Source organism: Hipposideros armiger, unplaced genomic scaffold, assembly GCF_001890085.2.
Source record: "Hipposideros armiger isolate ML-2016 unplaced genomic scaffold, ASM189008v1 scaffold_5, whole genome shotgun sequence".
Taxonomy (NCBI): domain Eukaryota; kingdom Metazoa; phylum Chordata; class Mammalia; order Chiroptera; family Hipposideridae; genus Hipposideros; species Hipposideros armiger.
Window position 1 is genome coordinate 3,551,163 of NW_017731355.1, and position 21,360 is coordinate 3,572,522.

The window sequence follows — 21,360 nt, forward strand, 5'->3', positions numbered from 1 at the left end:
TAACATCAGGGTATTTTTAAAAAGTTTTAAAAATGGGTTGTTGTTTTTTTAGATATTTTGCAAAATATTTCAACTGTAGAATTATTATTGGATCGGGGCAGTAATCCACCATGAACTAAGAAATGCTATTTTACTTATTTTATAAAAAAATGTTTTGAATTTTTAATAGAAAAACTATAAAAGTGATCTAAATATGTTTAGCATGTAAAAATAAAAATTATTAAGAGACCAGAAATATGCCAATAATAAAAAATATACTAAAGTAATCATCTTCTGTAAATGAAACCATTTATTCAAGATCCTATTAATGTGCAAATGTATTTTAGGATTTATATCAAAGGAACATGTTGAATACTTGCTGGTGTTAAGGCATGTAAGCCCAGCAGGGAGCAACAGCCTTGATCTCGATACAGTCCACACCTCTTCTCAGCACCATGTCTTATAAACAGTTCACTCCAGAAGTTGGAAATTATAAAATAAAAAAAAATATTTTTAAAGCTTAGAACATCAAGAATGCCATTAATGTACTTTTACATACATAGTTTTATACCAGAAGGATTCAGGTGGTCAATAGAGGAATATTCATAGGAGTAACCCTGGCCAGAAATAATCCTATAAAACAAAATAATGATGAGCAGACACCACACTTTTTTTTTTTAAAGCAAAGTTCAAGTGCACAAGGAACGGAATAAATGAAAGATTATACTTCTACCCTAAAATTAGAAACGGCAGGTTTCTTTATGGTTAGAGGGAATAAACTACCAGCACCTTTAAATTAAAAAATGCTTCGACTAAAATTAAGAAACATCTTTCCCAGACAGAAAAGGCTCTGAAAACCAGAAGCCAAGGGGGGTAATGTTTAAGATGAAGCAGCTCTTAGAAATGTTTCCCCAGCTTTCACTCTGTCCAGACACTTGTCGATGAACATCAAAAATCAATTATAATCCACAGAACAGCATTTTTCTTCTACTTCTTTAATGGGAACTGTGGCGAGCAGACCTATCCAGAGGGCCTTAGCAAAGATAAACAGGTTTTAAAGTGAAACCTGAAGCATTTCAGTTACTAAATACCTGAGAGAAGACCGAGGAGCTGTGGCACAAGAGGAAACCTGGGGAAGGCTGACACATTTCGGAGTTTCCATAGATTCTTGAAACTTCTACATTCAGAGAGAAGCAATCCTCAAACTTTTCCTAAGTTCCCCAGGCAACGGGCCCTACTAGAAGTTTAAGGAATTCCACATTGCTCTTCAGTAATTTTCAACCTTGAGTGCACATTAAAATCATCTAGGAAGGTCTTTTTTCTTTTTTAATACCAATGCCTGGACCCAACCCCAGATCAATAAATCCAGTCCCTGAGTATGGAAGCCAGGCAATTAAAAGCTCGCAGAGCTTCTGAAGTGAAGCCAGGGCTGAGACTCCCTATGGAGCCCAGAAATAGGCTGAGAAAAGTCAGGGATGACTATAGTTACTGTGTGTTTCAACCATAGTTGTGACAGAAAAAATTTTTAGGGAGATAAACTTTTTTTTGCTAAAGCGAGGCTGCCCTTCCCATGTGCTTACACCTTTAGTGTAAGATGCTGAAATCCCTCAAGATAATGACGCCCACCATTGACTAAGCACTTTTCTGGTGCCAGGCCCTGTGCTGGGTACGACCCCCACCCTTACTGGCAATCACCATTATCCTGCAGACTAAGTAGTAAACCCATTTACGCAGGTAGCTGTGAAGGAGTGGTTTATTTGCTCCTATCACAGAGTAAGTAGGTGAAGAAACTGGAGTTAGAACTTAACAAGTGTCTGATTACAAAGCCATGCTTTTATTTTATTTTTTTCATTTTATGTATTTATGCTTTCAAAGGTAATTCAGTCATGTGTTTCACAGTTTTACAAAGTATGAAGCTTTATAAGGTATACATAGGTATCTTAAAAAATTAACCTTGGGCAGGCCGAGGGGCATATTGGTTAGGAGTTGGCTTGGGACGCCAGCTCTGAGCAGCAGGGCACCAGTTCGGATCCCACATTGAGGGCCAGTGACACTGTGCCCTCTACCGCTAAGATGGTGAACAACAGCTCGACCTGGAGCTGGGCTGCTGTGAGTCTCCGGGGATGGCGTAGGCTGCAGTGGGCGGGCCGGCAGCGGGCGTGAGCTGCCTCAGCTGGGAAGAGCTGTGATAATACCAACATGGGCCAGTGAAGCGATGACCTCCACAACTAGGCTGAAGAACAAAAGGACAGCAACTTGTCTGTTCCCCTTCCCCGATTCCCCAACGCTGTTCCCCTCCCCCAATTCCCCAATAAAATCTTAAAAAAAAAATTTTAACTTCAATTTAGTTCCTGTAACAACTGTAGCTCATATACATAATAGCTACAGTCATCCTTGACTCCTATCACTTGGCCTCTCTATCACCTAGTCATGCAATCCCCCTCCCTCGAGACAAACTTAGCAGTTTCTTGCTTATATTTCCAAAGATATTTAATGTATAGATAAGCAAATATATGTACGTAAGCATATGTATGTGCACACACCATATATTTGGATTCCTCTCCACTTACATTTTAAACAATGGTAGCATAGTTCACACACTATTTTGTACAGGGCTTTTTTCACTTTAGTGATCTATCTAAGAGATAATTCCACATCAACACATAAACATTTCTAGATTCTTTTTGTACCATGGAATATTTCATTGTATAGATATATCATCACTTTTTAAAAATCAGTCCCTTACTGATAGGCATTAGATTGCTTCCAATTATTTACTGTCATAAAAAAAATTGGAATGAATAAGCTTGAGCAACATAATTTCATAGCTATGTACAGATAATTACAGATAAATGCTTAGATGTCAAAAGTCATGCCCTTTCCACTAGTCCATGCTGCCTCAGGATTCTAAGAAATAACTCACAGCCAAACTCACGATGATTTACATTTAAATTAGTTTATTTAAAAGTTTTACCTAAATACCCAAATTATGCTTTTCATTTTCATAATTAGAAATCATTTTTCAGAATATGCTCAAAGACCAAAATAGCCTGAGATATCATTTTATACCAGAGAAAAATGACCTCACTACCAGTGGCACCAATACCACACTGGCTCTCACTCCCGTTCAGAAGGTATCTGTCCCTGAGGACTCTGTGTCCCCCTGGATGGCGCTGACGCTCAGAGACTGGGAGCCGTCCTCCAGGGTCACTGCGGGTAACGTCACAGCCATCTTGGCAGGTGATGTCTGAGACGTGAAGAGCGGTACTGCTTTACCACCTATGAAAAGGAGAAACTCATTCAGCTAAACAAGTGTATCCTGGGTATTTATGTGCTTTAAACTTTACTGATATAGGGATTTACTGATATTTACTGAAACTTTGATGATATAATATAGGGATCAAAACAAGGATTGCGTATGAGGTCACTTATTTTCTCAAGGTGCTCAGAACTTGTCAGAGATAAAATACACCCTTCCTCCTTTCCATTCCCACCCCTACACCGCTAGAGGCATTTAAAAAGTCTATGCTATGATCTGAATGTTTATGTCCACCCAGAATTCATATGTTGAAATCCTAATGCCCGGTGTGATGGCATGAGGGGGTGGGGCCTCTGGAAGGTGCCTCAGTCATGAACGTGGAGCCCTCATGAAAGGGATGAGTGCCTTTAAAAGGCGCTCCAGCCCCTGCAATCCTGTGAGGACACAGTGAGAATGTGCTGGCTATGAACCTGGAAGGGGCACCCTGATCTTGGACTTCCAGCCTCCAGAACTGTGAGACATAAATTTCTGTACTGTTTTGTTACAGCAGACTGAGTGGACTGAGACAGTACACAAGTACCAAAAGTTGTGGTACAGTTAAACACTAGGTAAGAGTGAGTAGAGGAGGTAGTTTGGGATGAAGAATTCATTAATATGCTTAAAAACACGGAGTGGACTATATATGCATCTACCCTAATTCATTCCTCTAAGTTTAAAGCATATTGCCTAACAATATAAAGAATGCCAACTTGGTATTGTTTAAGACCACAAAAATCCTCATTTCAAATTTCATGGATTTACCATATACACATAAGCATCTTAAAAACAAATTATCTTAAACAATCTTAAAGACATCTCGTAGTCGAGGGTCATAATTAATTTTCTAAAACTTCTTTATATTTTTAAAGTAGTTTCTCCAGTAATAAAGTGAAATTTTCCATTAAATTTTTATAGGGAGCACATGAAAGTAGATAGTTCTGAAGATTTCAATGATGACTCAATCACAGCTGCCCAAGATGATCAGCATACATGTAAAAGGCAAATTCCTTTCATATCAGGAAGCCTAACAAAGATTATTTTAAAAGCATACTGTTCCTTTTTGTTACTTTGTATCAGTTTCCTCTTTTTTTAATAAAAGAGGGAAGGGAAATAAGATTTGGCATCATTATAGCAACATCGCAAACTGTAATACCACAGTATAATCCTTAAAGAAAAAAGCAATTCGTATGTCAATTTAAATAGAATATTTTAAATAGGAAAAAACATTTTGAAATTTAGCTCAGTCAGGATATTATAAAAACTAAAATTAAGAAACAATAAGAACTACTTTGAAAAAAATCTCTATAGGACATAGTATTAAATATTCTGATGTTTTACAAACCCATAATGCGGAGTACACAAAATAACCAAGAGAAGTACCCCAGATCAGAGCTTACCTCGTTAGTAAAAACTAGCATAGGGTACAACTATGGCTGAGAGCAAAATTAATTTTCAACTCACAAAATCAAGTAAGTGTTACCTTGCCCTAATTGTTAAGAAAAATGCCATTCTTTGACTTACAAAACTACAGATGCCAGATATTGTTCGCTTCTGTTATCTAATATCACAAAATTGCTTTATATGTACCTCCATTTTCTATGTACACTAAAGTATTGATTAAATTGTCAATGATGTTACAAGAGCTATAACTCTTTTTTTTATCTCGAAAAAGTTTGCAAATCTCAAGAACCATATTAAATTTAATAATTGTAAAGTTATGCTATTTCTTGTAGTTACTTGTATTTATACAGCAATTATAATTTTGCAATGGTCTTTTCCCCACCATTTCACCTCATCCTCACAGTAATTCTGGGAGACAGGCAAGGCAACTGAGGCACAGAGAGGTCAAACTTGGCTTCTCTGAAAGCATATGCTGAACTAAATATCTACACAAGCCTACTGTGTGTACAGAACTAAAATGGTGCCAAGAGGATACACAGATGACAAAGAAATAGTTCTCATCTTCAGGACGTTCAAAACCTAGTAGTGGAGATAAATGTGTACAGGAATAAATACTGAGTTTAAACTAGGTGGAAGTAGCAGATGGGCTGGGAATTAAAAGATGTGGAAGGCAACGAACGAAAAGAACAACAAAATAAAGTCAAGATCAAGTTAGTACATTAAGGGAACTCAAGAGTATTCTGATATCAAAGCACTTATTGGATAAGAGGAACGATGAGAGAAGGCCCTAAAGGAAGGCCATTGTCAAGTTCTATAAACAATGACGAGTCACAAAAGATTGTGAACATAGGAGTAATATGAGCCAATGTATTTTAGAAAAGAGAATTCCAAGAGCTGTGTGGAAAATAAGGAGAGAGGAGAGGGCTGTATGGAAACAGTCCATGCACGTACGGGTGATCCTTGCAGTGGAAATACATTCAAGATATTTTGGAGGGAGACTCAGTACTTACAAAGAATGAGTATGGCTCTGAAATGACAAGTCTATTTTTTTTATTGTTAGTTTCAGGTGTACAGAACAATGTAATAGTTATCCTTTTCACCCTCACAAAGTAACAACCCCCCTCTCTCCATTAATTGCCCCCCCCGATATCATGCTTATCTATTACAATTCCATTGACTCCATTCCCACTCTCTACTCCATGACAAGTCTATTTGACTGAGTACGCAGCAATAAGAATACAAACAAGCTCCAGGCCTCGGTGATAGAGAGGTGGGGCAATACTGGGGGGTCAGTTACACACTTGGTGAATTTGAAGGCCTGCAAGATGTGTGAATGGACTTTTCCAGCAGGCAACAGGAGTCAAAAATGTCAAAGACTGTAAGGCAGTTTTAGAGATATATTATAGAAACAGCAGTCATCTACACAGATATAATAATTAGAGCAATGAGAATAGTGATCATGTAGGGAGAGAAAACAGACTAAGAGAAATGACAAAAATATGGTGGAAGGACAAAGAAAGGTGAATAAAGAGGAAATAAAGGAAAACAATGTGGAAGTGTCAGAGAGCTAAGTAGGAAGAGACCCAAGAGTGAAGGGTCACACCAGGAAAGAGATTGTTTTCAAGAGGAGTCTAGTATAATTTACCTAACTCATAATTGGTAGAGCTAAAGCTACAACTCACTGCTCTGCCCTAAACCAAATTACCCACCATAACAAATGATTACTTTTAAAGGTTGTTGAGGGCAATTCTATTTCATAGTATGTATGTAATGGTAGGGGCAGCTAAGGAGAGAAGCAGTGATAAAGTTTCAAGCACAAGCCCCTTTATGTTAGGTCAAGGTCAGGTCTAGGGTCCAAATAAGTGAGGTCTATTGTCTAGTCACTGGGGAGTCCTCCCATCCAGACTGTGGGTGTGAAGCTTCTGTGTGGGAAGGAGTCGAGTCAAGAACGGGATTGAATCGAGGGGGAGGGAGAACATGGATTCTGGAGTAGGATCGAGCCGGGCAACTGGAATCATACATCTATTCACTCAGCTGAGCACCTAATATATGCCAGGCACTATCCTAGACTCTAGAGATTTCAGCAGTGAAGGAGACAAAGGCTCCAATCTCACCAACATCATATTCCAGTTGGGTGTAGGGGCAAATGACAAACAAGTAAGGAAATAAACACAAAATATGTCAGGAGGTGATATAAATGTTATACAGAAAAACAGGTAAGGGGTGAGAGGGATGATGAGTGATAATAGACTTTGGGAAAGTTACATAACTTCTCTATACACTAGTTTCCTCATCTATAAAATAAAGATAAAAGTATATACCTCAAGAGGGTTTTGTGAGGATTAAATGGGATAATGCATATAAAGTGTTTTCTATAGTCCTGACACATAGAAAGCACTCAAAACAGATGAGCTCTTCATATTAGCTCTTTTACTTTTTATGTTACTATCCTTGGGAAAGGAATTATCCCAAGAGGCAATGACCCTCAGGGGGGCTGCAAAAGGTAGTTGACTTTAGAGAGAGGGATAAGAATGGTTCACTGAAACATGCTAAGAAAAAACCCCACAGCTCTAAAAGGCCTCCAAATAAATATGCTACTTTTAACTCTAGTAATTGTGTTTTAAACGAATGATGTCAATAAAATGCACCATTTTATCTAAAGATGTATGTTAATGTACATTTTGGGAAGACTTTATGGAGTGTTGATTTACATAAGCTAAACAGTCACAGTTTTAAGAACTTTAGAAGATAACTTTTTAGACTGGGAACATTAAAAAAAAAGCATAATTTTGATTCCTGTTAAAAGGCAAAAAGAGTAACATTCCTATCCAGTTATGGTCCTCACAGAGTTTAATTTTTTTTTAAAGTAGAGACATAACATCTTAATAAATCATCATTAAAGTGAACATAAATTTTCTGCCTATATTAAATACAGTTTGATGTTTTTAAAGTTTGACTTTTTAAATGTCCACAGTCATGTCATTACTCTATGATGTAATTGTTTCAACAGCTGTTTTCAGGGGGTTTTTTTGGGGTTTTTTGTTTTAAAGAGACTATTCCTTGATTCTATGGGTTCGCAGTATGTCATTTAACCTGGCATGCATTTAAGCTGGGATGCCACTGAGTGAGACCATGAGTTTGAAGCTTCCTAAGATTTATTTTAATATATTTTTTAGACATTTGAAATTGTCTTATAAATTAAAGCCAAAATTTTTTGGCTTTAAAAATGTTTAAAATTCATTAAGAAATTTTATGTTTTCTGCTCTTTGATATTGGATTTATAAGACTAAGGAACAGAAAAGCTAAAACTAATTCATTCTAAGTAATACAAGGATTTTTAATGTCCATTTAAAATTTTGCCTGTACATTTGTATATTTTTTAAAGTATACATCGCTTTCTAAAAGGCTTTTAGATTTAGATAATCTATTTCATCAGCATGTTTTAGAGTCTGACTCTAATCTTCAAACACTTGATTATCCATTATTATATCTGTGTTATTTGCAAATTTAGAGTAATTTAAACAAAGCATTCTCTCCTAAAACAACATGAGATAAGCAAAGACAAGAAGAAAATGTTTCCTTGGTAGCTTCAGTATCTCCAACTCCTCATCCAGATAAAGTAACTACACATGGCACAAGCCATCCATATGAATTTGTGGTATTCTTTTATGAGATGACAGATAGAACTTTAAATTGCCTGGATTTGGGTTTTTCTACATGCAGATAAAGACTGGTTTCTTATAAACTGTACATTTAAAAATAAAATAAAAAAGGAAACAAATGTAATAATCTTTAATTCAAGTACATGAGGCTCTTAACCCATAGTCCATGGGTGGATGAACAGGGATCTGTGAATATCCTGAAACATTATGCAAATTATTTTTCTATAAGTACAATTTGGGAGGGAGACATATAGTCATATCTGCGTCTTAAAGGGGCCTGTGGCTCCCAAGTATTTAAGAATCATTGGTCAGGTGGCTCAGTTGGTTAGAGCGCACATGCTTAACAACAAGGGTGCCGGATTGATTCCTGCATGGGATGGTGGGCTGCGCCCTCCCACAACTAGAGTGAAAATGGAGACTAGACTTGGAGCTGAGCTGTGCCCTCCACAACTAGATGGAAACAACTATTTGACTTGGAGCTGATGGGCCCTAGAAAAACACACTGTTCCCCAATAAAATTTCTTTAAAAAAAAATTGTGTACACACTAAAAAAAAGGGGGGGGGGAATCATTGACTTTAAGGATAGCCAGCCCCACGTGCAAGCAAATCACATTTTCCGAGTTGTCTTTTCAGCAGTAGTGGTGGAACATAAGAGTTCCTCTCCTGTTAATTATGGACGCCTTATTCTCTAAGGCAACTCCACTGCTGCACTAACCAAACTGCACTGTCATTCTTTATGTGCCTGTCACTTCCCCTAGACAGTCTATTCCTCATGAGCATGGACTGGGACTTACAGTTACACAGCAAGAATCTATGACCTTTTCACCTTCTATCATCGTTGTTTGCTTGTGGGTCTGTTGTTCCTGTTAAGTATGTGCTCCCTGAGGATAGCGACTTTGTCTTGTTAACCTCTGAGCCCTACAAAGTCGCAGCACAATACTAGGCACACAGTGGGCCTGGAAATGACTGCTTTACCAGGTTGACGTGTTTCTACCTAGAGAGTGTGTGGTTGCTCATGGCAAAGAGCTTGCTTAGCCGCACGCTGGCCAGATCTTGTCTTTTTCCAGCAATGCAGTTGCTTCCCAGCTGTCTAGGAAAATAGTAGTGTTTCAGCTGTGTTTTACTGAGCTCTTGAAGCATTTTTCCTGTCCACCCTGGGCTCATCTACTCTGGCTTTAATTCCTTGTTTAAGCAGCTGCTAAACTCTCCTGCTGTATTCAATTCTCCTCACACACTTAACCCGGCCCTACAGATTTTGCAACATTACAGCTTCAGTGCTTGAGAACAAACTCAAGTCTTGATGAAGAAAGTGCCTAGTCATTTGATGTTTAGTATGTAATATTTTATTTCCCTTTGCTTTCCAGAATTAGTCACTTTTAAACATTTCTTTCCTAACTTTCATGTTTAAGAGGATGATTTAAAATGTTACTGTAGTCCCATCCCAAAATATGTTTTGGATATATAAATCCTATTACATTTTTTAAGTTTACTATTGCTTCTGGTTTTTTTTTTTGAGTTGACAAATGCTTATTTTAAAATGTATAATTTAAGATAAACTTCTTCCTATAGGAAGAATAAATGTATCGGCACCTGTAAAAACAACTCCAATTCTTTTTCCTCTAAAAAGCAATAGTTAATGTGAAAGATTTGTTTCTTCTTATGCCAGGTTCCAGCTGCTTCACTTTGTTTAAAACTGACTTCAAAGTTTAAACACTGTCCTGTCCCAACAAATAACCTCCCCAAGATGGAATTATCTCAAGTACTATCCTCAGAGCTCTGAATACCACACCTGCAGCCTTTTAATTCAACATTTTATAAACTTTCCAAAGGGAAATGATAAATTTTTTTTTCTGTCCCTTAACTTCTAGCGAGTTGAGTTTAGTGCACGAAGAGAAGTTCTATACCTGGGAAGAGTTTATAGATATTTTGGATGAATGAAAAATTGGAATTTCTATATCTACTATGTTGATTATTATGAGAGAAAGAAACTGTAAGGAAATTTTAAAAATCTGAATAGCTCCAAGTTCAACAACTTTTAAAGTAAAAATCTTACCTGTAAATGCAGATGTAACGTACAGACTGGGCTCAATTTGGGACTCATCCATATCGCCTGGTGAAGCTACAGTTAGAAATTTTTTTTCAGAAGAAAATCAGTTAAGTATAAAAATAATCATGATTCGTTTCTATTCACTACAAAGAACACAAAGCAAATGCACTCCCACAGTTGCTCTCATAAAACCGGGTAAACAGAAGCTTGATCTAGCAGCCTTACTATAAAGAAGGAAGTTAAACAGCCGAATTTTAATGACTGTCAATAAAATAATACTTTACCTAATAGATTATTATCTTTATGCATCAAAGATTAGGGAACGGGGGAAGCAAAGGATCATGAGAGAATTCACAGTTTTGTGTTAAGTAAAAGAAACCCATGGGCCATTTCTCCCAAGGTTAAAAGTTTGCACAGATTCTCTTACTTAAGGATTTAATCATTACAAAATGAAGTTTAGAATTTCCCTTCTCCCCGGGCCAGCCTGGGGCATACTGCCCAACACAATCTATGTGAAACAAGCAATAAGGCTGTTAGGGAGTGCTGAAGAGTCCTACACTGTTAAATCTAAGCCAGTTTTTATTATTAAAATGGAATAGGCTGGGGGAAAACTCTCCTTATGGTCAGAAAATTATGACACAGAGGAACGTTAAGTAACTGAAGATAGAAACTTGTAGTGCATATAGCTCTTGGGCCGAAGGCATTTGCTCCTGTTGATGGCATGCGGTCAACCTGCACTCTGAAATATGGTCAGTAATTGTCAAGGACCATCGCTTCAAACAAGTTCTTAGGACAGAATGATTTGGGAAAAATTCATACTATGGTATAATCGGTATTTTCTGATTTTCTCTAAAATAAAAAAAAAAAGTCAGTCATCTCTCAGGCTTATTTCACAAAAATTTCAGGTGGATTTAAAAGAAGAGAAGTAAATGAATGCGATTTTAAGCGGTACCTAGTGCACTAAACCGAGCAATATCTTCTCACCGGTGACAAACATTTATGTTAAGCTATTGTAGTTAGACTGTAGGAAATGTAAAAATTAAATATGTTTGAAATTAAATGCAATACAGGTCAAGGAAGAAAAAAATTAAAGCTTAAAAAGAAGTTTTAGAAGAAAATATAGTTTTATAAGGATAAGATTGTGGGCGAATACAATTTATGTATCTATTGATAATCTGCAATAGACCAAAATTTAACATTCAACTTTGACGTTCTTTTTTAAAAATCTTTAAATTCATTAGAAGTGCTTACTACGCAGTGTCAGGATGGCCGAGTGGTCTAAGGCACCAGACTCAAGCATTTGCTTCATAAAAGTGCTTACTACGATGTTACTATCAGACACTACCTCCGGCCACTTCCCACTCTGCCTCTAAGTTTTGGAGCGTTAAAGGGGGACAGAAGTTCCTGCTCGGCCCCTCTGGCTCCCTAGAGCTACCTTTCAGATTCTACACAGCACCTAGCATACAAACATGAAAACAGGGGTCTTGGGACCACCTCAGAGGCCCTTTCCACTGAAGAACCATTTGTTTGTAGCAAGTAAAATTAAGTGGCAGTCTTTTCTGAAGTGGTTGCCTCCAAGCCCGGAATTCAAACTTATCCATTACGCTAAGGAAAGAAATAAGAAATATCATTCCCTTTCATACAAAACAGAGCTGGGTAGAAACTAAGAAAAAGGAAACCTACTTTAGGTCTAGTGAGGGTTCAATTAAAAAAAATAAATAAGTAACTTTTATGTACCCATCATTACACTAGGTGTTGTGAAGCCCACAGAGAAGAGTAAGATATTGTCTCCATCCTTTCACTGGAAAGACAAAACTAACACAGAACAGACGGACAATAGTAAGCAAGTCTTCCGACTAATGCTCCTGTTCCACCAAAAATCTAAGGGATTTTAAAGGCTAATACCTAATTAAACTCCCTGCCTTTTAATATTGTACCACTCCTATCAGCTACTATTTCCACCTGTGTAACTCAAGTTCTTCTATTTTGGGTCAGTTTTCTTTTCCTTTTCTTGTTCTATGGCCTTCTTTTTTATTCTCTTTAAGAAGATCCTATTGTACCTGGATGGCTCTGGAGAAAGGAGTTGTGAAACCTTTTCTAAACCAGAGATTTTCAACAGAGGCTTGGGGTAGAGAGAAGGGAAAGTCTGAATCACTTTGGGGCTTTTTCAGACTAACAAGGGCTCCCTGTATTCTGATAGGCCCACATTCCTCCAAAGGGGTTGTGTCCCCAAAGGGAGTTGCTGCTATAGTGAAACACTTCTAAATTAATAACCACCTAAATATAAATTTTATACACTCCATTTTCTTTGCAATAAAAAATGGAGCATGCTTTACTTAAAAAATGACTTTTAACTCAAAAAATAACAACTATTTCATTACTCCAAACCAAAGCATACTTTAGTCATCTCTTTATATCCAACAAAACTACATTATTAGTAAAAACATCTAAACTGAAATAACATACAAAATCTGTTCCTATTTTATGTCTTCAATAAATGACTTCATAGGTTGAAGTAAAATTACTGCAATGCTGGATTTTCTTAAAGGAAAAGAAAATACATGGTTGCCCTCCATTATCCTTCTTCATTTCCCGACATTCAGTTCTTTGCATATAGTTGCTCAAGAAATAGCCAGCTGGCCAATGTTTCTGAAACCCTTATGTCACATGGATATACTCTGTGATCTTTTTTTAGGAAAAAACACCCACTTTTGTTCTAGCCATTCTATACTGTCGTACGTAAGAAAAAAATAATGCAAGTAAATGACAACCGGATGCTATATTAGAGGCAGCTGTGAGCTAGAAGTGGCTAAGAGCACAGACTCAGAAGCTAAGCTGCCTTAATGCAAATCACAGTGCCAATTCCAACTAGCAGTGAGGCCTGAAAGAAATGCCACCACTTTGGGAGATGTCACCATTTTGTGCTTCCATTTATTCTGCTTCATAGGTTTCTTCTGATTATTAACAAAGGTGATACATGTAAATAACTTAGAGCAGGGCCTACAGAATAGGCACTCAATAAATAGTTTATTATGATTTAGCCTGTGATTATTTTCTAACTTTCCCCAATTGACCCCACAAAAAAAATTACTCCCGTTAGACAATCTTTTCGAAATATTTTTTGACAGGGAGACTTTTTGTCTAAAAGGAAGAAAATGAAAAAATAGTGATCGCATATTATAGCAGAAGACCTACAAGGGATCTCTGAGATCATCTTGTCCTTACTAATTAGGAAATCAGGATTCAGAGAGGTTACTGACAAAGAAACCAATGTCACAAATTAGCAGTAGGGACTAACACCCGTGGCAGAGTTCTTTCCCCACCCCCAAACTTTCTCAGACTCTTCTACTAGGGTGTCTTCAGACACTGAGGCCTGTAAGAACGATCAGAACTTCTCTTCTACTTCCTAAAAAAATTGCCAAGGAAAGAAATAGAGTATAATGTTTAAGAGCATGGCCTTTGTTTTTGGAGTTGGACTTGGTTTGACTCTCAGCTCTGTCATTTATTAGCTATATGACCTTGGGCAAAATATGTACCTCTGAGCCTCAGGTTCCTCAAATGAAAATAATATTACCTAACTAATTGGGTGGATGAAGGATCTTGGTAGTGTGTGTTGCATATAGGAAGGATACATAGATGGTAGCTATTACATATTGTTGCTGTTATTATAAACATAAACCAAACTCTCCTCTGCCAAAACTGGGGGAGAATCTTGATTTCTGCACTGATTTCTCCTAACAGTAAAAAAAAACCATTATGTCAATAGCAGTGACCACTGTCATTCATTCCTGGAACACGTGGCAGCCTCATAAATTCTCACTTGCTGGATGATGGGGTTTGCTGGAAGGGTGAGTTCTGTGTTCAGCAGGTGGGGATGAAAGGAGCAAACAACCTACACCCTGGTCAAAACGATCTGAAAACAGTTCATCAGGTTTGCTGATTCTTACACTTCCTCATCCTGTTGTTCAAAATTGAAGAAACATAATACTCATTGATATTTAAGTCAAAGGATAAGAAGAGAACATTTCTAAATATTTGATGTATAAATTTCTATGGAAATTCTGAGTGGTGAATACCAACTAAAAATTGTCATAAGTTACCTAGGAATATAATTTATCCTTTTACCTTTACCACAAAAGGCACATGTGTCAACCTTTATTTAAATGTTTAAGGACACAACAAAAGAAAAACAAGTGATCTTAGATTTGGAAACGGAATCCAAAGCTGGGAAGGCAGGGAGGCTGCTGACAGAGCTTTAAATGAGGGCACGCACAGGTTACTGGATCGTGACACTTGTACATGAGGCTTTTTCCAAACACTCACTTCATTTCAGTACTTTAGCTTTGTTTTTTAGACGGTGATTCGAAATCTTGTGGCTATGTGGTGCTAATCTGAAAGTAAACCATGCTAGGGGCGGCCAGCTGGCTCAGTTGGTTAGAGCGCAGTGCTCATAACACCAAGGTTGCCGGTTCGATCACCACATGGGCCACTGAGATGCACCCTCCACAACTAGACTGAAATAACTACTTGACTTGGAGCTGATGGTCCTGGAAAAACATACTGTTCCCCAATAAAATAAAAAAATAAAATAAAAAGTAAACCATGTCGCAGTATTTCAAACAGTGGTATTTAAAGGATAGGAACCTGGGCTTTACGATTTTGTATTTTTGGTTTGAAAGTTTATCTTCTGCAACTTCATATCATCTTTAGTAAGACTCAATAGTATAGCAATACTGAAATCTGTACATCATTGTATTATTGTTTTATAAATTCTTTATGGATTATTTAACAAAACTGTACAGGACTACAGACTTGTTAACTGCAAAATAAGGATATAGAGACGAAGGCCCACGAACATGTATTTTTTAAGCCACAAAACAAGAATTTTTAAATGGGTGATGTCCAGAATTTGAAACAAAATCTAGTAAAGAAAAATCTAAAATGTAATAACATTAAGAATAGCTGGATCTTATGTGCTAATTTGAGATCAATGAGGTAAAAAAAGGAATATTAGAAATATTGTTATAGTAGTAAAAATATATAAAAAGAAGTTAACACTTTTTAAACAAATAACCTGGCCAGATTAAGTTTCTCATTGGCTGCATATCTAATAGGTATACAATGTGCTCCAATAACAGCATTTTCAAAAATAGTATCTGTACAGCATAAAAGCTTATATTCAACTGCCAAGAAGCTGATCGGTAATTCAGAAAATAGATGACCCACCTATCCTGAATGCAGACCGTGATTCACTTGAATACTGTACATTTAATGATTAAAGCTCATTAAAAAGCATTTAAGTGCCTGAATGTATTGCTGCTCAGTGTTATAACAAAGAGAGTTCCTGCCTTTTAGGGGCAGGAATGTCTAGAGGGACATTCCAGCATTAAACTTTGGTTGAGAACTGAGAGCTTCGATGTTTTAGTAGACAACTTTATCTCCAACGCATTTCCTGCGGCTTGAACAGCCTGTGACACAGCTACTAAAACAAATTCCTCTCAGATAATTCTTGATAAAAGCATGCCATAGTGGTTTGAAAACTAGAAGAATCTTAAAAATTACAATAGATTTGCCTCATGAAAGAAGCTATACTTCTGTAGGATTTCATTTCTTTAAAGTACAAAACACGAGAGCTAACCTATGCTACTAGAAGTCAGGGTAGTGATTATCCTGGTTGGTTTGGGGGGCAGGTTGTGATTGAAAGGGAGGGAGCATGAGGGGGCCTCAGGGGTACTGGTCAATTTCTGTTTCTTGAGCTGGGAGTGGGTTATAAAGGTAGCTCAGTTTTTTTAAATTCTTTCAGCTCTATACTGATGTGTAACTTTCTGTATGTATACTTCAATAAAAAGATGAAATTGAAAAACAAACAATAGGTTAATTTCAGCCATTAAAAGGTGATTCCTTTATAGTTCTGAAGTGTTTTCCAATTACCGAAATAGCCAAATAACTAACCTTACTAGTAGCCTTTAATATCAACCGAATAGTTACTGCTAGGTCATAAGCCATATTGACAACTATAAAGAGAAATTCCTTTATGTTTCTTTTCTTAGAATCGTGAAATACCAGTGAGCTGAAATGATTCAGAAGCAGAAGGGGAGTTTTGCTGTTGTTCTGCGTTGACTCTCTCAGGACTCACTAAGGATGCGTGATGCTCTGCAACAATTCATCACTCAATTAAATTGAAAGCACAAACTAATCTCATTGTAACTAAACCTGAAAGCATTTTACTAAGCATAATATTATAAAGCGTAATATTTCGAAAATAGTAATGCATTCTGTAAAAGCCATTTCATTCCTTATTTTTGGTGCAAAAAAGTTTGCTGTTGCAGTTTATGTCTATAAAAAGCAATGACATCATAACTTCGTTTAAACTCAATTCTAACTCTTATTCAACAATAACTCCTATGACTCGTGTGAACACGAGGCCACAGTTGTTAGAGAAGGTCATTATTATCATACTCTTATAAATGACATTTGATAGCAAACAAAGATGAAAGCATACTAACTCCCTAATAGTCACCAAGCAGTCTGAACTTAAGTACCTCTATAATCTACACACAGAAAATCCATTTTCTGAGATGGAAGTCCTTCCTCAGTAGAAAACTTCATTCACAGTACGGCCTGTGACTACAGTGGGTTTTTCCGTATCTAGCCAGTCCTAACTAAATTTGGAAACAAAAATTAAATGTGACACAGTGACCAGTTCACTTCACCAAGGCCAGAGCTGGTAACTTTTGAAAAAAAGTGAAAGAATGAAAAATGAGCTTTCAAATACAGGAAGCCACTAGAAAATAAGAACACCACCGTTCCATATCCTAAAATTAGAGCTTTAAAGATTTTCTGTTGAATAGTAAGCTTCAGGGCAAGGGGGGTGGGGAGGTGCGGGTGGATTTCTGCTCACTGTACACACGACACCAGTGGGAATAAGGGCCCGTCCAAGTTCTATGTTACCGTTACTCTGGGTAATGGTTCCAAGCTGTGAGGCACAGCTGTACGGGCCCTGCCAGCAAGGCCATCGCAGCAGTGCTTTGATAGTGTGGGGCCCTGAAGTGTCAGGATATAGAGAAGGCAGCAGTTGTTGGCTGTGAAAACAGTCTGATACAAACCAGATGGGAACTTACTAGATGGGCAACACAAAGGAAAACAATTGGCTCATTCAACAAAGTCAGGCCCCTGCCCCAGAGAATTCGCAGAAGACAATAACAGTCACCCAGAGTTGATGCAAACAAGAAACAGCCATGTGGTTACAGTTTAAAGAATTGTTTTTCCTCAGACTAAACAAAGTTTTGATTTCTAATACTTGTATTCATTAATTGTAGTTTGGTGTGCAGGCCTTTGGCCAAAGGCAGATATTTCATTTATACAATATATACTTTTGTGACACCAACAGAAATATATGGAGACACAGAAACTCATTCGATACTGCTTCCTGAAAAGTGCTATGAACACAAGGCTAAGCTATTTCAGGAAACTGGCAAATTTAGAAAATGATTGATCATGCTGACACAGTAATTAGAAAATATCCAACATAATATTTCCAGGACTTCCTACGTCTGATTTGTTTTAATGTAGGCAGAATGACACAGGCATTAACCACAAGTTTCTCAGAGCTACATTTCTACCTACATGATTTTTTTCTGACTCCATTAGTTGGGACAGTATTATTGCAATTATATTCCCAGAAAGAAAAGTGACAAAGTTCTCCATAACCTTACTGTGTGAGGCTCATCCAGGACGGAAAGTGCCTCTCCATTCTGAGCTGACAAGTATAACAAAGATTAACAATTAGATTTTAAGATAACTTTGGACAGTAACATTTCACATAAAGACTTCTGTAGGCATGTATTCCACAAAAGAGTAATTTCTTTTACTATTTTTTTTTTTTAGCTGAGCCATCCTGCCTCCTGTTGGCAGCTCAGCGGCAGCTTAGCTAGGGTTGGGAATCGAACCAGCGACCCTGTTGCTCAGAGCTCGCTCTCTTGAGTGAGCTCTTAACCAACTGAGCCACTTGGCCAGCCCTTGTTGTTTTACTATTTTAATAGACAATAAACAGCATTCTATCTTAAAATAATTCACAGGCAAGTGAATTTCTTCCACTGAAAACCCCAGTACACCCTGGGCATCTGCATTTACTGCTAATTTAAAAATACACCCAAGAAAGTCTTAAATTTGTAATCACCATTCTTAGGTGATGCATAAGGAGTCCACCAAGGAAACTCGAAAAATAAAAGCATTTTCATGCACATATTTGAACATCTTTTATAATTAAGTGATCTTGTTTTGTGCTTTTATAATAATAAATAATAATTAGGTTTCTTAAAAGAGAAGACATATACCCGTGGAACTGTGAAAATTACTGTAGCCCAGGAGACACAACTCAGGCTTCCTAATTTGCATTTGCTGCGTATTCCAGATTATTTTCTCTGACTCTTCCCACCCTAAAAACTGAGGCCGAACACTTAGATGGCTTTCCTGTTGCATCAGATCTTTCCTCCCTTGCAAGGTAATTCTGAAGTAAACCAGAGAAGCAGAAATGGAGTGACAACTTGGGTGTAGGCTAAGGTATTCATAAGCCGTTCCAGCCATAGGCATTTCCCCCCTGCACTCGGTTGCACATGTACACACACATTTTTTTAAAATGTCTAAATTACTTTGTGGCTACAGTGCTAGATAACAGAGTGTTTTCACTATACTGAATCATCAAACCCAAGAAATCAGTTTCTGCGGTTATACGCTGGATTACCATGTAAAAAGTAGGAAAAGAAAAACTAATAAACAAAAACATGGTATTTACTGAAGTCTTTCACAGGAAGAATTAAGAATAAACACATCACTCATCAATGAATCAATTCTGTAAAAATTATTTTTTCAACACATGGAATCAATTGTCTTACAAAATGATTAACAAAGGTAGTTCGTCTTGGATTTATTAGTAAATTATTTCTTAGACGTTGGGCTCACTCATAAAAAAAATGGAACTGGTGTCATTCCTATCATTAGGCATACTGACATTTATGCACTTCTTCAGAAATTTCCTGTTGCTGCTTTTATGGGTGCTTATATATCTAAAGATATCAATCTAATGGACTAGCATCAATTTTATAAGAAAAAAACAAGTAATTGCATTTAATAAGTTTTTATCTCATAAAAAGATCTTGATATGATTTCAGAGACTAAGACAAGGGCAAGATAATGCAGAACCTTTTAGGTCACAGTGAGGAGTCTGGATTTTATTCTGGTACAAAAAGGAGTCCTTGGAGGGTTTTGAGCAGTGAGTCACGTGATCCGGCTCGTATTTTTAGAAGATCACTCTTGCTCTGGGTGGACAGTAGACAACAGGGGATCAAAAATGAATATAGGCAAACCAGTTGAGAAACTTCCCTGGATAATATTAACGTTGAAGACATTATGCTTAAAAAATCAACTGCATAACTTACAGAAGGTAGAAAACTTCATTTGATATGAAGTCTCTGAAACAAACCTTGGTTGGTTTTTTTTAGAACAATGAAAACCATGGTACCAGGCAACAGTTTTTAATGACTTCTGTAGACATTGAGACAATAAAAAAGTGGTGAGGTTACCTAATCTCTGTGAGCCTCAGTTTTCTCATCTGTATAATAACAACAGCGGCAATAATAAAAACATCTTTACATACAAGTTTGCAGTAAAAATGCAAACTGCAATATTGGTGAGTTCTTTGTCAGATGTAAAGTATTTGGCAAGTGTTAGCTTCATCTTTGTAGGTTTGGGGGAAGAAACAGATCTACCATATTTGGCAGTGACTGTGTTCTGTCCTAGTGTAACGCTATGTAAGATATATGGACTAGAGCATGATCAAACTAGGAAAGAGCTTGGGGAAATGGTAAAAAAAAAACAAGGAACAGGGCATCAGCTTTGTACTCAGGTAGACAGGAGCTTGAATTGCAGACTTTCATTTTCTAAACTGTGTGCTTCAGGAAAATTAGTTAGCCTCTGAGAACCTTATCCTTCTCTCTTACAAAATGAGAACAGAACTATCTGTATGGCATGGTATTGTAAGGAATAAATGAAATAACAACACAGAGTGTTCAGCAAGGTTTCCATAAATGGAAGCCATTGTTAAGAGTATGATTGTGTTTAGGGCAAAAAAGAGCTGGGGCCTGGAGTTAAAGATGAATAAGCCATTTTCAATTGGAAGTTCAGCAAGGGCCCAGAAAGATGGAGCTGAGTGTTGAAGAATAAGAAGTTTGTAGACATGTAAAAGTAGGGAAAGAAGGAAACTCCAGGCAGAAGGATGATAATGTGCAAAGGCATTGAGACCTAGAAGTGTAGTGTGTGGAGAAAGCTCAATATTGATTGAATTGAACTGGGTTGATTATACATTATATTGAACGTGCCAATAAAAATAAGTTGTGAGCTGACAGTTCTTTCTTTTCTGAAATCTAAACGTTTATTTTTAAAACAAGAGTATTTCCATCGGGTACGTTAGTTATTAGCATGCACATACACTATCTCTTTTACTTGTTTCTAGTTAGCTATTAATTATGAAACATAAATGTTCCAGACTTTTAGCTTGAATGGAATGTGTTCTTAAATAAACACCTAAAATTCCAACTTATATTATGCCAAAGATATAATGTATTATAAAAATATAGCAAACTATCTCCCCTGATGTATTAAATATAAGAAAAAGATATGAGTAAATATATGTAATATACTTGGTGTCACATTTAAACACATTTGAACAACAAAACCCAAATAAACTTTTAGTACAATTAAGAAAATTCATGAGAGGGCTGGCCGAGTGGCGCGATGGTTAAGAACTGGTTTGGGACACCAGAGGGCCCCGGTTTGGATCCCACATATAGGGGCCAGTGACACTGCCCTCCACAGCTAAGATGCTGAACAACAGCTCAACCTGGAGCTGGGCTGCCGGGAGTTGCCGGCATGGCCGTAGGCTGCAGCCCCTGTGGCAGTGGGTTGCCATGGGCTAC

At 37.2% G+C, this 21,360-nt stretch overlaps 1 protein-coding gene across 3 annotated transcripts in view; it reads right to left on the reverse strand.

The window, feature by feature from the left end:
* Positions 1-2,319: 2,319 nt before the first annotated feature.
* Positions 2,320-21,360, reverse strand: part of KIAA0586 (KIAA0586 ortholog) — a 93,834-nt gene continuing 74,793 nt past the window's right edge. For 2 of the 3 annotated variants that reach the window (XM_019644743.1, XM_019644732.1), the window contains exons 31-32: positions 10,394-10,459; positions 2,320-3,258 (exon numbers count right to left, since the gene is read on the reverse strand). In XM_019644743.1, coding sequence (XP_019500288.1) covers positions 3,107-3,258; positions 10,394-10,459 — 218 coding nt within the window. In that variant the 3' untranslated portion in view covers positions 2,320-3,106. The remainder of the gene's footprint in view (positions 3,259-10,393; positions 10,460-21,360) is intronic. The other variant, XM_019644751.1, reaches the window with a different exon arrangement.